The sequence below is a fragment of the Trachemys scripta genome, chromosome 2, assembly GCF_013100865.1.
Source record: "Trachemys scripta elegans isolate TJP31775 chromosome 2, CAS_Tse_1.0, whole genome shotgun sequence".
In the NCBI taxonomy this organism is placed as follows: domain Eukaryota; kingdom Metazoa; phylum Chordata; order Testudines; family Emydidae; genus Trachemys; species Trachemys scripta.
This window is the reverse complement of record NC_048299.1, coordinates 218,679,353-218,693,488: the sequence shown is the minus strand read 5'-3', so window position 1 is coordinate 218,693,488 and position 14,136 is coordinate 218,679,353. Positions and strand designations below refer to the sequence as shown.

The window sequence follows — 14,136 nt, the reverse complement described above, 5'->3', positions numbered from 1 at the left end:
GTGGAGAGGTGGTATGTGCTGGAAATGAAGAAAAAAAAACCATCTTCTAGAGGCAGTGCCAATCTTCAAGATAACCTCAGTACTGGGAGGTCAGAAATATGCACCAGTATTGAATGTAAACATGGGTGATAAGGGTGGTACTGGGGCATAATTATCTCCTTCAACATTGAATCAGGTGGTAAATTTAAGGTCTTCATTGACAGGGCTGATGTTGGCACGGGTGCCAACGTCCATGCTGATGTTTACTAGTTACCAGTATTTTCAGGTATGGGTACCAAATGTGACTTCAGTTCAATGGCCACTGCTATTCAAAGATTTTTGACCTGAGGAGCATGAGGTTCATGCAAAATTAGATGGGATCCAGGTAGTCACATACTCTAAGAAGAAACATGTTTTTATCATGAAAAGTGGCAAGTCAGTTTGTATCAGTCTTTAACACACGCCACCTCTCCAAAACACTGATCTTAAAACATCAGCAGGAACTTCATGCAGAAACTTCATACGGTCATACTATTCCACTTTCCAGGCCTCTCCCCAGTACTAGAGACAGGATCCCTGCTCCGTCCCAAAATTCCCCCTCAGTTTATGATTGTGTGTGCAGGGATGAAAAATATGCAAAGATAAGGCTGACAGCCCTCAAACTTGCAAATCTCCCACGGATTTCAAGGGAGATAATGGCACAAAGAGCAGGCATCCCACTAACTCCCCAGCTTCGGAACTGTAATCACTTGAAAGAGGTATCCGCAGTGAGGGGAAGGGAAGAAAATATATATTAACCACTGTACTCCCTCTAATTACTTCATTTTTAAAAAATTCTGTAGACTACCACCCAAATATTTGCATTTACAGAGGACACAGTTTGACCCTTAGTTAACAATGAAAGAATTATTTTGTTCTCCTATACAGTACAGTTTGACTGTACTTCAAGCTCCCCTTCAAAAGAGTGTTTGTTTACAAAATTTCAGGATTTTACAGTTTTTTTCAAAACATCAACTTTTTGTATAGTACATAAACTTACTTCCATCTTGAGGAATGGGAGTGGAGGCTTCAGACAAAATTGCTGCATTGGCAGGGTTTGACGAAAAGGCAGTCTGGGCCTAACAGGAAAAAGGAATTCACATGCATTATTCTGTACAAGAGAGACTATTAGATAGTTATTATGCAGTTGCGAGGTCAAATGTTCATGTTTTTAGAAAGTACAGTTTGTTATATTAAAGGACAAAACTTCAGAACTCATTCTTGGATCTGAACACCAATTAATATGGATCTGAACACTAATTCATATAAATGGAATCTTTTTCAATGGTGTTAAAATTGGTTAATTAAATTAAATATCACTTGTCAAAACAGCTTACAGCTGTGACTTTCTACAGGGAAAAAGCAAGGCAACAGCATAAAGAGGTAGTACCTTATAAAGAAAGAGGGTTGGTAAATTTATTAACTGTAAATATACTTACTGAAAGACTCAATTTAAGACATTTACACTAAATAACTTCTCATCTAGCATACAAGAGACACTAAGAAGTTTAAGATGTTCTGAGATGGCACTGTTTAAATGCAATATGAAATTTATAAAACTTCAGCAATTGCAAATACACCTCTACCCTGATATAACGCTGTCCTCGGGAGCCAAAAACATCTTACCATGTTATAGGTGAAACCGCATTATATCGAACTTGCTTTGATCTGCCGGACTGCACAGCCCCACCAACCCGGAGCACTGCTTTAACGCGTTATATCCAAATTCGTGTTATATCGGGACAGAGGTGTACCCAAAATAGTTTATTTTAATTCAGTAATTCATAAGCACCTTCAGAGTCTAGATGTGTCAAACTCATCGAATCCCACCTATCTCTTCTTGTGTGACACACAGGGATTAATTGTGAATCAAAGCTAAAAAGTTAACAATCCTTTAACATTAACAGCTCCTATTAGAGAAGCAGTGAACCTTCTAATTAGATTTGTATACAGAACTCAAAGAGAGGACACAATGTTTACAGCAAATGCCCCCCAAAATATTCTATTTATTAATTAGTATTTGCTAGTCACTGGAAGAGAGTAAACGATAAGCTTATTTGTAATACTAGGTATTTCCTTCCTTTTCAGTCTCCCATCTTTTGGTAGTTTTAGAGAACCTAGATAGGTTTTCTACGCCTCTGAATGCAAGCCAGGTACTACTCACTATTTAAAAATTACCTTTAAATCAAACTAATGCCACAGTTCATGGTTATCCGACATTTTACAATAAAGTTAAGAGAACACAGGCATCAATACAGCGTAATGCATTATGATTTAACAACGTAATTCAACACATTGGTCGAATTAACCAACAATTTAAGAAAACAACATGTAAAAGAAAAAAATAAGCCACCACTAATAATGCCTTCTCTAGAAAGCTGTGGATTAGAAGTCAAACAAGTTGCATTTGAAAATAAATTAAAACAATTGTAATGGTTTAATACAACAAGCCATTTAGGGGTTAATTTCCAGTTTAACTATCCCTGTTGTTCAAATCTGTCCGTTTAACCTATATTCACTGGCTGAGACTAGAGAATTTGCGCTTTTTTCTTCAAAAAAAATTATTGATTTGGTTGTAACACCAATCACTAACATGGTTACAGAACCATCACTGGTAATACAAAAGAAAAAACATGTTCTAACAAGATGCCTCTAAGTGTAAAAGACAACCAGGCTACTGTAAGCTAAACTTCTAGAGTGGACAGGCCCTTATAAAGGCTGGTTAGCAGATTCATTAAACTTAAAACTTTACATCAGACCACATGCTGGAGCACCAAATAGTTTAATCTTGATCACTGAGAGCAGCAGTGAAACTGGAGTGGTCCAAACCTAGAACATTAAGCTCAATTAACTGTCCCAAAAAGAAACCACATATATTTGTTAAACACAATATTCCAGGATGCAGACTGTGCTTTGAGATCAAAATTTCAAGTGGGGGTGGAAATAACTTGACAGTACTTGTAGTCAAGGGGTTGTTTTCTTTATTACACACACTTTAAGTGAGATGTGAAAAGTGTGTCTACTGACCTATCTAGCAGAGTTGAATAAAAGTTTTAGTTTTGTTCTAGGAAGAGAGGCAGTTTTTAAATCAGAATTTTGTTACTCAATGGTTTACTGTATGATCTAACTTATTTGCTGCAGCCTTTATCCTTAAAATAAAATGTACATCTGTTATCTTTAAATTGTCATTTTGATATAAGCAGAGAAGTTGCTATTAACTTTTAGATACCACCAAATAAACAACTATTTGATTAAAAAGGATAAGTGTTCCATGTGGATCCCATAAGATTTACATTGAAATATTTGTAAGAGCAAGCTCTCCTAATTTAAGGAAGTATTAATATCCAATCTATCCAAATAGGTGGCAAAGTACCAAAAAATATAAAGACTTTATAGTAATTTAGTCAAGTATTAAATGTAGTACCCACACATTTAACATGAGAAACTTGTTTTAGAAATGAAATTAATATTAATTGAACTGTTCATTTTTAACTAGAACTCATCTCAGAAAGAAGTCTATATATTTCACCATACCTGAATTACCTTGTCCACTTTCAGATCTTCCAGAGAAGGATAGAGAGACATTTTTGTGCAATTTCCACTAAAGAAAAATAAGAACATTTTAATAATCAAGTTATTTTACTCCCAACAGTATAAAATGCCAAGTAAAGCTTGGAAGTTGGCTATGTTAAAAGCTACTGTCCAGAAAAGTGAATTTCTGTTAGCATCAAACAAGAGTAAATCATGTTATAGAAGAAAGATGAAACACTCAGTTGATCTGTAGTCTAAAGTCTTGCTTAATGTTGAACAAAAAACTTCAGGATAGATTGATGCATAGGAGCATTACTAACATTATCATCAGACTTCTATTCTATCAACCAAAGAACCTCCAAATGTTCAATTTTACTGAAAGATAGATCTGGAATGTAAACAGAACTTCTAATGGAGAGAACTGTGTTCCAAAAGAAATATTTTATTCTATAAAGGTGGATTTCTAGAAGCCAGAATTCATAGAACCACAGGTTTAGATGGGACCAGAAGGGTCATCTAGTCTAACCCCTCTGCTAAAATGCAGAATTTTTTTGTGTCAAAATCATCAAAGACAGATAGCTAATCCAGCCTCTTTCTGAAAACCTCCAGCAAAGGAGATTCCACAACTTCCCTAGGCAGTTTGTTCCATTGTGCTACTGTTCTTACAGTTAGGCAGTTTTTCCTGAGATTTAATCTAAGTCTGCTATGCTGTAGTTTGAACCCATTGCCTCTTATCCTGCCCTCTGTTGCAAGAGAACACAATTATTTTCCATCTTTTTTATGGCAGCCTTTCCAGTATTTGAAAACTGCTATCATGTCCCCCCTTAAGCTCCTCTTTTCCAAACTAAACATACCTAGTTCTTTCAGCCTTTACTCATATGGTTTGCATTCCATCCCTTTGATCATCTTTGTTGCTCATCTCTGGAATCTTTCCAGTTTCTCTATCTCGTGATCAAAATTGGACACAGTAGTCCAGCTGAGGCCTAACCAGCACCAAGTAAAGCAGTAGTATCACCTCCTGTGACTTGTGTGCTATGCCTCTCGTAATGCAACCAAAAATTGCATTTGCTTTTATTTGCAACAGCACCACATTGTTTACTCATGCTGAGGTTGTGATCCACCACAACTCCCAGATCCTTCTCAGCAGTGCTGCTGCTGACAAGCCAGTTATTGCTCATTCTCTATTTATTCATTTGGTTTTTCTTCCCTAAGTGTAGCACCTTACATTTGTCTTTATTGAATTTCATTTTGTTGTCTATAGCCCAGTTGTTCAATTTAAGATCCCCTTGAATATTAGTTCTACCCTCCAAAGTGTTTGCAACCCCCCCCCCCAGCTTTGTATTATCTGCCAATTTAATTAATTAATTTTAAAAATAATCTCTATTCCTACATCCAGGTCATTAATAAAGAAGTTAAATAACACCGGACTGAGAACAGATCCCTGTGAACCCCACTTGAGACCTCCTTCCAATCTGACATTCTATTAATAGTCACTTTTTGCACCTGTTTAACCAATTATGTATTCACTTAACGGTAGTTCTACTGAGCCCACTTTTCTCCAGTTTACTTATGAGACTGTCACATGGGACTGTGTCAAAAATCCAGGTGTATTATGTCCACTGCATTCCCTCTATCCACCAAACCAATTACTTTGTCAAAGAAGGAAATCAAGCTGGTTTGGCATGACTTCCTTTTACTAAATCCATGCTGGCTGTTGGTGATCACCCCTTCACACTCCAAGTATTTGCAAATTTAATATTTTATACCCTTGCGTAGCTTCACAGGTATCAAAGTCAGGCTGACTGGTCTATAGATCCACGGCTCCTTCTTTCTCCCCTTTTTAAAGATGGATACTATATTGTCCTGGAGGACTGGAGCAGGGTTCTCTCCTGTCATTCATGAGTTTGCAGGGCTCCAAGATTTCTTCAGCTAATTCCTTCAGCACCCTGGGGTGAATAGTATCAGACCCTGCTGAATTGAATTCATTCAAAATTAAATCAGAAGATCTGATGTGTTCTTTACTTATCCTTATTTGCATTCCTTCCCTTTTATTGGCTATGATAACTGTCAGTAATTCTGTCACATGTTATTTTTTATGTGAAGACTGAAGCAAAGTAGGTATTCAGCAGCTCTACCTTATCTTCCATAGTCAGCTCACCTTCTCCACTGAGTAGTAAACCCACACCACCCCTGATCTTTCTTTTTTGCCTGACATATTTGTCAAAACCCTCTTAGTCTTGGCTTTCCTGATTTTATCCCTACACACTCATGCTATTCGCATGTATATTTACATAGTTACATGGCCCTCTTTCCATTTCCTGTATGTATCCCTTTTGGTTTTAGATAGCTAAAAAGCTCCTTGTGCTGCCACACTGGTGTCCTGTGGCTCTTAGCTTTCCTCTGCATTGCAATAGCTTGATGTTGAGCCTCTAGTATTACATCTTTTAGGAACTACTGGCCCCCTTCGACACCTTTTCTTCTTAATTGGTCTCTCCCCAGGACCTTGCCTACTATTTCTCTGAGTTGAAGTCTGCCTTTTTGAAGTCCAGTATCCTTGTTTTGCTGTTCGTGTCCTTGTTTCTTTAGGAACTTGAATTCTATCAGAGCATGATCACTTCTTCCCAATTTCCTAACCACCTTTGCATTTGCAACTAGTTTATCCCTGTTGGTCAAAACCAGATCCAAAATGGATGACCCCTCGTTGTTTAGTCAACTTTTTGAATCAGAAAGTTGCTCCCTACATATGGTAAGAGCTTGCAGGACATCATATATTTTGCTGTATTAGACTTCCAACAGCTATCAGGAAAGTTAAAATCCCCCATTAATAGAAGCTTGTGTATGTTAGCTAATCTTGTTACCTACTTAAAGAATGCTGAATTAGAAGTTGTGTCCTTCTAATTAAGTTGAAGAAAAGTGTAAACATGAAATTCCAGAAGTGCCACCTTAAGTGCAGCCCTATGAAATCCATGTTAACGAGAACACGGACAGAATTGCGGAATCAAAACAACATCGAATCCAGGCTCTCCCTGGCACTAGGGCCACAGCACAGCAGGCAAGGTGGGCTGCACAGCTGAACTATGCGTAGCCACTGGAGGTAATAGAGCATTAGGTACGGGGTTGGGGGAGTGTAGGGACTAGGGGAGAAGTACCAGCATCTGGGATTAAGGGCAGCTTCTGAGAACTCAGTTCTTTGCTGTGTCAGCTTCATGTCAGGAGTTGCAACTCCTACGCAGACTCCAGCCATGCAACAAAACATTGATCAGTACAACAAACTACCACCTCCCCACACAGTTCTGGTGAGGGGTGGAGAAGAATGGTTGGTGTTTCTGTAAACCACTCAGAATGAGCCCACCTCAGATCCACGGGATCTTTGCGCTTACTGGAAGGTTATGAAGTGACGAATGCCTAAAGTAGCAGAGGTTGCCCTACCTTACATCTTCCTTGTCAGCTCTGTAGACACAGAGAGAAGCTTTAGTAAATATAAAAATCTACTTATAGACAAGAGGGAATCACTTTCTGAGGAAAACACTAAAAGGCTAACCATAATGTATCACAATGGAAATGTCCACCAGAGATGGCAAAAACAACATTTAAGTTTATGAATTTGTAATGCTACTCAGCAATAAACTAAATTTCAAACTATCAAATCAAATTTAAAATTAATTTGAGCAGGAAGGAAGGAAGCTTAAAAGTACTGAGTTTAATTTAAAATGCCAACAATGAATGCTGCAAGGATAGATTATTTTATGTTTGGTACTTTTTTAATTATTCAAATATTAATTCAGTTAAATTGACAGTGTACGAGGCTCTTCTGTGGACTTCTTGTGTTACTGTTCACCAATGTCAGTTTGGTCATATTACCAAGTGCTACTTTAAAAAGTGATTTAAAATGTATTACTTTTACCATATACTGCAGGATTTGTTTAAATTGTACGCTTTTTTCCTAAAGTTATTTTTTCCCCATTGCAATCCAATTCTGAACATTTTAATGTATTTATTTATAGTAGGTCCACTTAACTGTTGTCAATGCAAACAATTTTGATTAAAAATCAAAGAATTTTTTTTTTAAATGGAAAAAACAAAATCATAAAAAAACCGAAAACCCACAATAATAAAATGGATTTCATAGGGCCCCACTTACATATTTCCATAGCTTCTGATTCCTATGACGTTTATAAGGCCAACTCACTGAACAAACAATTGGATTCCATTAAAGCCACTTTGTGCCGCATTAGTAATAGTGAGTGACCTAAAACAACCAGAATTAGTCAGTGGAGAATTCCCCTTATGTAAGTGAACTTCACCATGAGTGGAAAGTTGGCAGAAGTGGCTAGACCGGGGGTTCTCAACCTTTTTCTTTCTGAGCCCCAGCATGCTATAAAACCTTCATGACCCACCTATGTCACAACTGATTTTCTGCTTATAAAAGCCAGGGTTGGCATTAGAGGGTAGCAAACAGGGCAACTGCTTGAGGCCCCATACCACAGGGAGCCCCATGAAGCTAAGCTGCTCAGGCTTCAGCTTCAGCCCCAGGTGGGGAGTATCAGGGCCTCAGGCTTCAGCTTTCTGCCCTGGGCCCCAGTGAGTCTGATGCTTGCCCTGTTTGACGGACCCCTTGAAACCTGCTCACGACCCCTCAGAGGGGGCCCGGGCCCCTGGTTGAGAAGCACTGGGCTAGACCTCCTCTTGTAAAACACGCCCTTCACCCATAGGTTAAGGATAGGAAGGGGGCAGGTCACTGACTTCCCAGATCCTCATTTCACCACATGTGATTTTCCAATGGATCTTATGGAAGTTAGAGTAGGACCCCCTGCTGCTCTAACTTCTGCCAGGACTAGGTGGCTGAAGATCAGAGAGCCACAATTATTGCATATTATCTGCACATGAACTCCCACTGAAGTCAAAAGGAACCCCATATAAAGTTTGGAAACACTGGACCCTAAAGTTATTTGTGCTTTCCTTTCATATACTTTTTATTAAGAACTGTCAAGAAAAAGAGGGTTTTGCCATGTAATCTGGCATGCATGGTTCAAAACTTTCTGTTCTCATTTATGCAAGTATCAAGTGCCAGTTTCAAACTTAAAAGATAGGATTTAAATCCTATCAGGTCATTAATCCATAACCTGTTGATTAACTTTGCTATTTACAGAAGTTAACTTCCTTGTCTGCTTTTAAACAGATTACTTATATACATCTTCTTAACACTATCCCAAGTGCATAGCCTAATTTTGCAGCAATACAATAGACATGCCTATGCCAGTGTCATTCCAATCATTAACAGATTTTTGTGATTCAGGTAGTTACCTGACAGACAGCTCCTACAATGTCAATTTGCACTATAATCAAGCTTTAGGAAAAAATGCTCAAAATTCAATATCCCTGTGCATTACATGGCACGGTACAGTAATATCTACCTATTTCTAGGGTATCAGTAGTGTATCTAAATGCTACATCTGTGTCTAACTGTTTATGGTTTAAATTAAATCAACAAGGAATTGGGATTGAGCCTATTTCCAAAATCTCTAGTTCAGAGGACCCCAAACTGTGGAGCAAGCCCCTATAGAGGTGCCCAGGCCAGTCCCCATGAGGGGGGGTGGGGATGGACCACCAACCAGCCCTGCTCTGGCCCCGCCCCCAGATGGTGTCCAGCTCCCAGCCCTCCCTCAGCCTTGGCCACCGACCATGGCCCAGATGTACTCGGCCCCGCCCCCAGTTTCTGGCCATGGCCCCTCAACAGGCCACATTCCCATCCCAGCCTCAGCTCCCTTACTCTGCCCTGTCATCCCATCCCCCCCGGGAGCCACATCCCCAGTCCTGGCCATGGGGGGGGGGGGGGGAGAGAGCACAACACTGAAAAGTTTGGGGTCCAGTGCTCTAGTTGTTCCAATTGAACAGGATGTAACTTCAGCATTAAGGCCTTAAATTCACTGAGCCAGTGTATATTTAACCAGTTTAGAACTCTTTAAAACCAGAGTTAACCTGAACCAGTTAAGTCTTCTTTTCCCCTCATAGCCAGAGTGGATGAGCTCAAACAAAATCCTGCAAAATCCTTACTCATGCAAGCAGTCCTTCAGACTTCTGCTTGCACCAAGTAAGCCAATAAAGAGAAAAAGAATCTCAGCTTTCTTATAATTTTTTTTAGCAATGTTACCTGATCACAAATAGGAGGGGAGATGGTCCCTGCAATCACAAAGAGATGGGAAAATGGCCTGAGCAGCATGCTGCTAGAATGAGGTTCGCAGTATGGAAGATTGAGACTCTTATTTATAAATGTAAATATGCAATGATGAGTCAAAACGTAAAAACCTTAACTGCAACCACAACATCAGATAACAGTAATCACTGAATGTCTTGGTCCAAGCTTCTAAAGAAAATTCTACTAAGAAATGGCATCTTTAGGAACATTGGGTATTCTAATGGTCTAAAAATTCCAATTATTTAAAGAAAAAAAGTCATGTATTCAGCTGAAATTTATCATTAAATGGTCAGATTTATACAAATATTAAAAGCCACCAAGATGAAAAATCTTGAAAGAACTCCCCACTGTAATTAGCTATTGCAGTACATTGTGTAACAGCAGACAACTTCTACCACAGACTTAGTAGCTTGTAGCTAGTTTGTTAGTTAACATATTATGACAAAAGTATGGACAGAAATCACTACCCTATTATTAGAGCTATTTAAAGTTATGAGAAACACTGAGCAGGAAAAGGATTCTGTCTCCTCACACAATCACTTAACTTGATTTTTGTACAGAGATGACTCAGTCCATTTTTGTTTATAAATTCTTGCATGCTGGTATAGGCTGCAAAACCCAACAAGGGGGCGGGGGGGGGATTAGAAAAGTGACTCAAAGACAGGGGCAGGGTAGAATGGTAACTGAACTAGTTTTAAACTTTAAAAAGCTTTTCATTAAAACAGATTGCCCCCCTTTTCCCAAAATACTGGCCTGTAGATGTGTCTTGTTGCTTCTCTAATATCTGTCCGATAGACTCCACTGCCAGCAACAGACTGAGGACAACCAGCTGTACATCCCCTAGTTCACAGACTCCACCAATGTCATCTCTATCCCTAGAGATTAGCCACTGGTTCAAATTCAACCCAGAAAGACCAAAGTTATACTAGTTGGAAGAGAGAAACACTTCCAAGAACCAGCCAAGCAACTGTTCTCATATTCCATCAAGGACATCTGCAACCTATTCACTAAAAAGATTTGAAGCCTCATGGTCTCATCTTAATTGCCACTTAGTCTGGAGTTCAGGGCAGCATCAGTGATGAAAAAAATCTTCTTATACCTTCAATTTACTGCTAAATTACTCCTCTCTTGACAAGGAAGCTATGTTGCAAAAGTGCACCTGGCATTCATCCCGGCTACACTCTGGATTGCTACAACTACTAGCATCTGCATTTGAAGCTGAAGTTTCAGCTTGTGCAGAATGCAGCAACCCAATTCTCCAGTACCACTGCAAGGCCTTAGTTATCATTAAGGACATTCGTGAGTCAGGACGCAGTTATATCAGCAATCATCTTCATCCACAGCCCACTAAGAAGGCAGTCCTTCTCTCAAACAATTTAGTTTACAAATCTAGGACAAAGTGAGAATCAGAGTGAAGTCATTCTCAGAAGAGGAGTTACGGAGTTTTCAGAGGAAAACAGTCTAATCCAGAATAGTATCATCTTCAGTTATTTGGGGACCTACACACAAAAGCAATCCTTCAAGAAAACAAATAAACCTTCCAACCAACTATCGTCTAAGCCCATCCTCCTCTATCAAGGCACAAGAAGATTAACAAACCTAGTCATGCAATCCTCATTACGAAGCTCCAGGTAGGTTACCTGAGAAGCACTTAGATTAGGTAGTGACAGGCATAGGAGTGGCGGGCGGAGAGAGAGCAGGGGAAACAGGGCTGATATCTTTAGTCTGTGGTTAGTTCTCTGCCTCTAAGAATATAGGCATAGATAAATATATACTATAGATCTAGGGTAAAAAAAAAAACTTGTGGTCTCAATAGAAAATGGAAAGCAAATCAGTCAGCCAGTACACAAATGAAAAGCCAATTTACATAGGCAATCCTAACTGACCCATTGTTGCAAGGAAGTTAGTTGAGCCTTACTTACAAACAGACAAGTATTTATTCATCATCTTCTCTAGCGTTCAAAGTATCCATAAATTAAAACTTTAATCCCAAACAGTTTTACCCAACCACTGCTAAAGTAAGAATCTGAAATACAGTAGTATCTCAATCTTAGCCGTGTTTTCAAGGGGATAGTTAAGGACTCTGTCTAAACTGTTGACATCCTAGCAATAAAATCTGTTACTAAATGGAGAAGTCAAAGCAATTTAGTTTGCAAAAACTAAGAACATTAACCAAGTTATGGCACAGAAGCCTGAATTAGCCACTGGATGGTTTGTAAAGTGCTACAGCGCCAGCTGCGGCCCTCCCTGTCTTGTGAGCACACCAGATCTAGCCCATTGACCCTTTCAAGGGGAGGTAAAAGATTGCCAAAGATACAAAACAAAAACCACCTTCTCCAGTAAACCGAGCCGAGCAGATTAAGCACTAATTACTCTCGCTGGGTAATCACCAGAAAGCCCAGGGGAGCAGCGGCTCGGCCCAGCCCAGACCCCCCAACCCTGAAGCCAGGGCTGCCTTATTTCGGGGGCGGCTGTGGGAGACTTGCAGGATTTCCCATTGCGGCGTCTCCACGGTGCCTAGAGCTGGTATTTGCCAACTTCAAGGGCAGGAGATCGAGTAAAGAACGCCCTGTTCCTCACGGGCCGCCGCCCCGCTCCCAGCCGCCGCCCCGCTATGCGTATGGCGGGACCCTCGGGGCTTTACTCCCCGCCCCGCCCAGGAGAGGTGGGGGAGCGCGGGGCCCAGCGCCTGCCCGCAGCCCGAAGGTAACGGCCGGGCCGGGCGCGCTCCGTACTACCCCCGCCCCGCCACTGCGGCTCTCGGCGTTAGGCGGCAGCGGCGAGCGAGCCGGGGAAAGGGGGGGGGGGGGGGGGAGGGGAAGAGCCAGACTGCCCACCCCGACACTCACCGGCCGAGGCGGTGACGGCAGCTGCTAGTCTCAGGCCGCTATCGGCTCCGGCTCCTGGCGACGCGGCTCTGCTAAGGGAGCGACGACGGAGACTGCGGAACAACGGCTTAGTGCGCTGCTGTGCGCATGCGCCGCCCCCGGGGCCCCGTGACACGGGGGAAGGAGGGGGCGGGGAGTCTCGTGTCCGCTGGGAGCAGGTTCTGTCCCCCCCCCCCCCCCCGTCATTCCGGGGCAGGCACCCGCCCTCCTCGCGCGTCTGCGGGGGAGGAGCGGCCCCGGCGGGGGTGGGGACTGCCCGAACCCCATCGTCCGCAGCCCGGTCTGCAGGGCTGTGCCCGCCGAGCGCGGTGTTACACCAGGGACGCCCAGAGGATTTAGGGGACCTGGGGCGGAAGGACCCCCGCCGCGGGTCTTCGGGGCACTTCGGCGGCGGGTCCCGGGGCGGAAGGACCCCCGCCGCCGAATTGCCCCGAAGACCCGGAGCGGAAGAAGCTCCGGGGGCCCGGGCCCCACAAGAGTTTTACCCCAGAGGGATCCCGCTCCAGGGGCCCCGAAAAACTCTCGTGGGGGCCCTGCGGGGCCTGGAGCAAATTGCCCCACTTGCCCTCCCCCCCGGCGGCCCTGTGTTACACCCCCTCCCCTCCCTGTGCACAGCAACGCGCCCAACTGCGTCCTCATCCCCCAGCCCCCTCACCCGCCCCCCAACCCGTGACCGGAGCTGTTGGCTCAGCAGCATAATGACTCCCCACTTCCTTCGGTAACCCCGGCGCGTGACAAACCGCGCTGGGCTCTGGTTTAACCTCGGGGAGGGGGGGCGCTCCCAGTCCCATTCCAGCGGCTCTGAGCCGCTGATTGCAGCGGTCCCGGAGACCCTCGCCCTGGGGGTTGAAGTGGCCCCCATCATTTACAGGGTTTACAGTTTTGTTTACTGGCTTTCAGCACCCCCGGCTGTAAAAATTGTTTCGGCACCTATGCCCTGGAGGTGACTCAGTTGACAACAGAGTTAACTTGAGTTCATCTATACAGCACAGTCCTGATTAAAGAAACGAAACTCCTCATCAGGGCCTCTGTGTCATGCTGGGAACAAGAGAACTGATTTTACATAGTGTCACAGCCCTGAATTACGCCCTTCTACTTTCATAGCCTTGAGGTATGATTTTGGCATGGGTCTGATAAGAAATCATGTGACAGTTGTGCATGATGTGAAGGGTTGTTTTTTTTTTTTAAATAGCTAGAAGGTTGGGATAATCTCTCCGTCCCTATTCTTCAAAGCCGATAACGATGACCTGTACAACGCCAGTTCCCGTTTGCATTTTTTGAGACTTTTACGATCTTCAGCAGCCTGTGGGAACTTTTCAGTTCAAAATTTCTCCAAGTCTTCCTTCAACTTCATTCGTATGAGCTTGCAGAGAAGGGAGCACTCTAGCCTGTTGCTACCACTTCTTTTCATTTTCCTCCTCTTCTCCAATTAAGGGCTGGTCTACACTGGGGGTGGGGGAGGGGGTCGATGTAAGGTACGCAACTTCAGTCGACATATCTTAT

General features: G+C 42.5%; 1 protein-coding gene across 3 annotated transcripts in view; it reads right to left on the bottom strand.

The window, feature by feature from the left end:
- SDCBP (syndecan binding protein) overlaps window positions 1-12,745 on the bottom strand; it is a 29,204-nt gene extending 16,459 nt beyond the window's left edge. For all 3 annotated transcript variants that reach the window (XM_034762976.1, XM_034762977.1, XM_034762978.1), the window contains exons 1-3: window positions 12,595-12,745; window positions 3,553-3,619; window positions 1,019-1,097 (exon numbers count right to left, since the gene is read on the bottom strand). In XM_034762976.1, the coding sequence (XP_034618867.1) occupies window positions 1,019-1,097; window positions 3,553-3,603 (130 nt within the window). In that variant the 5' untranslated portion in view covers window positions 3,604-3,619; window positions 12,595-12,745. The remainder of the gene's footprint in view (window positions 1-1,018; window positions 1,098-3,552; window positions 3,620-12,594) is intronic.
- Window positions 12,746-14,136: the final 1,391 nt, after the last annotated feature.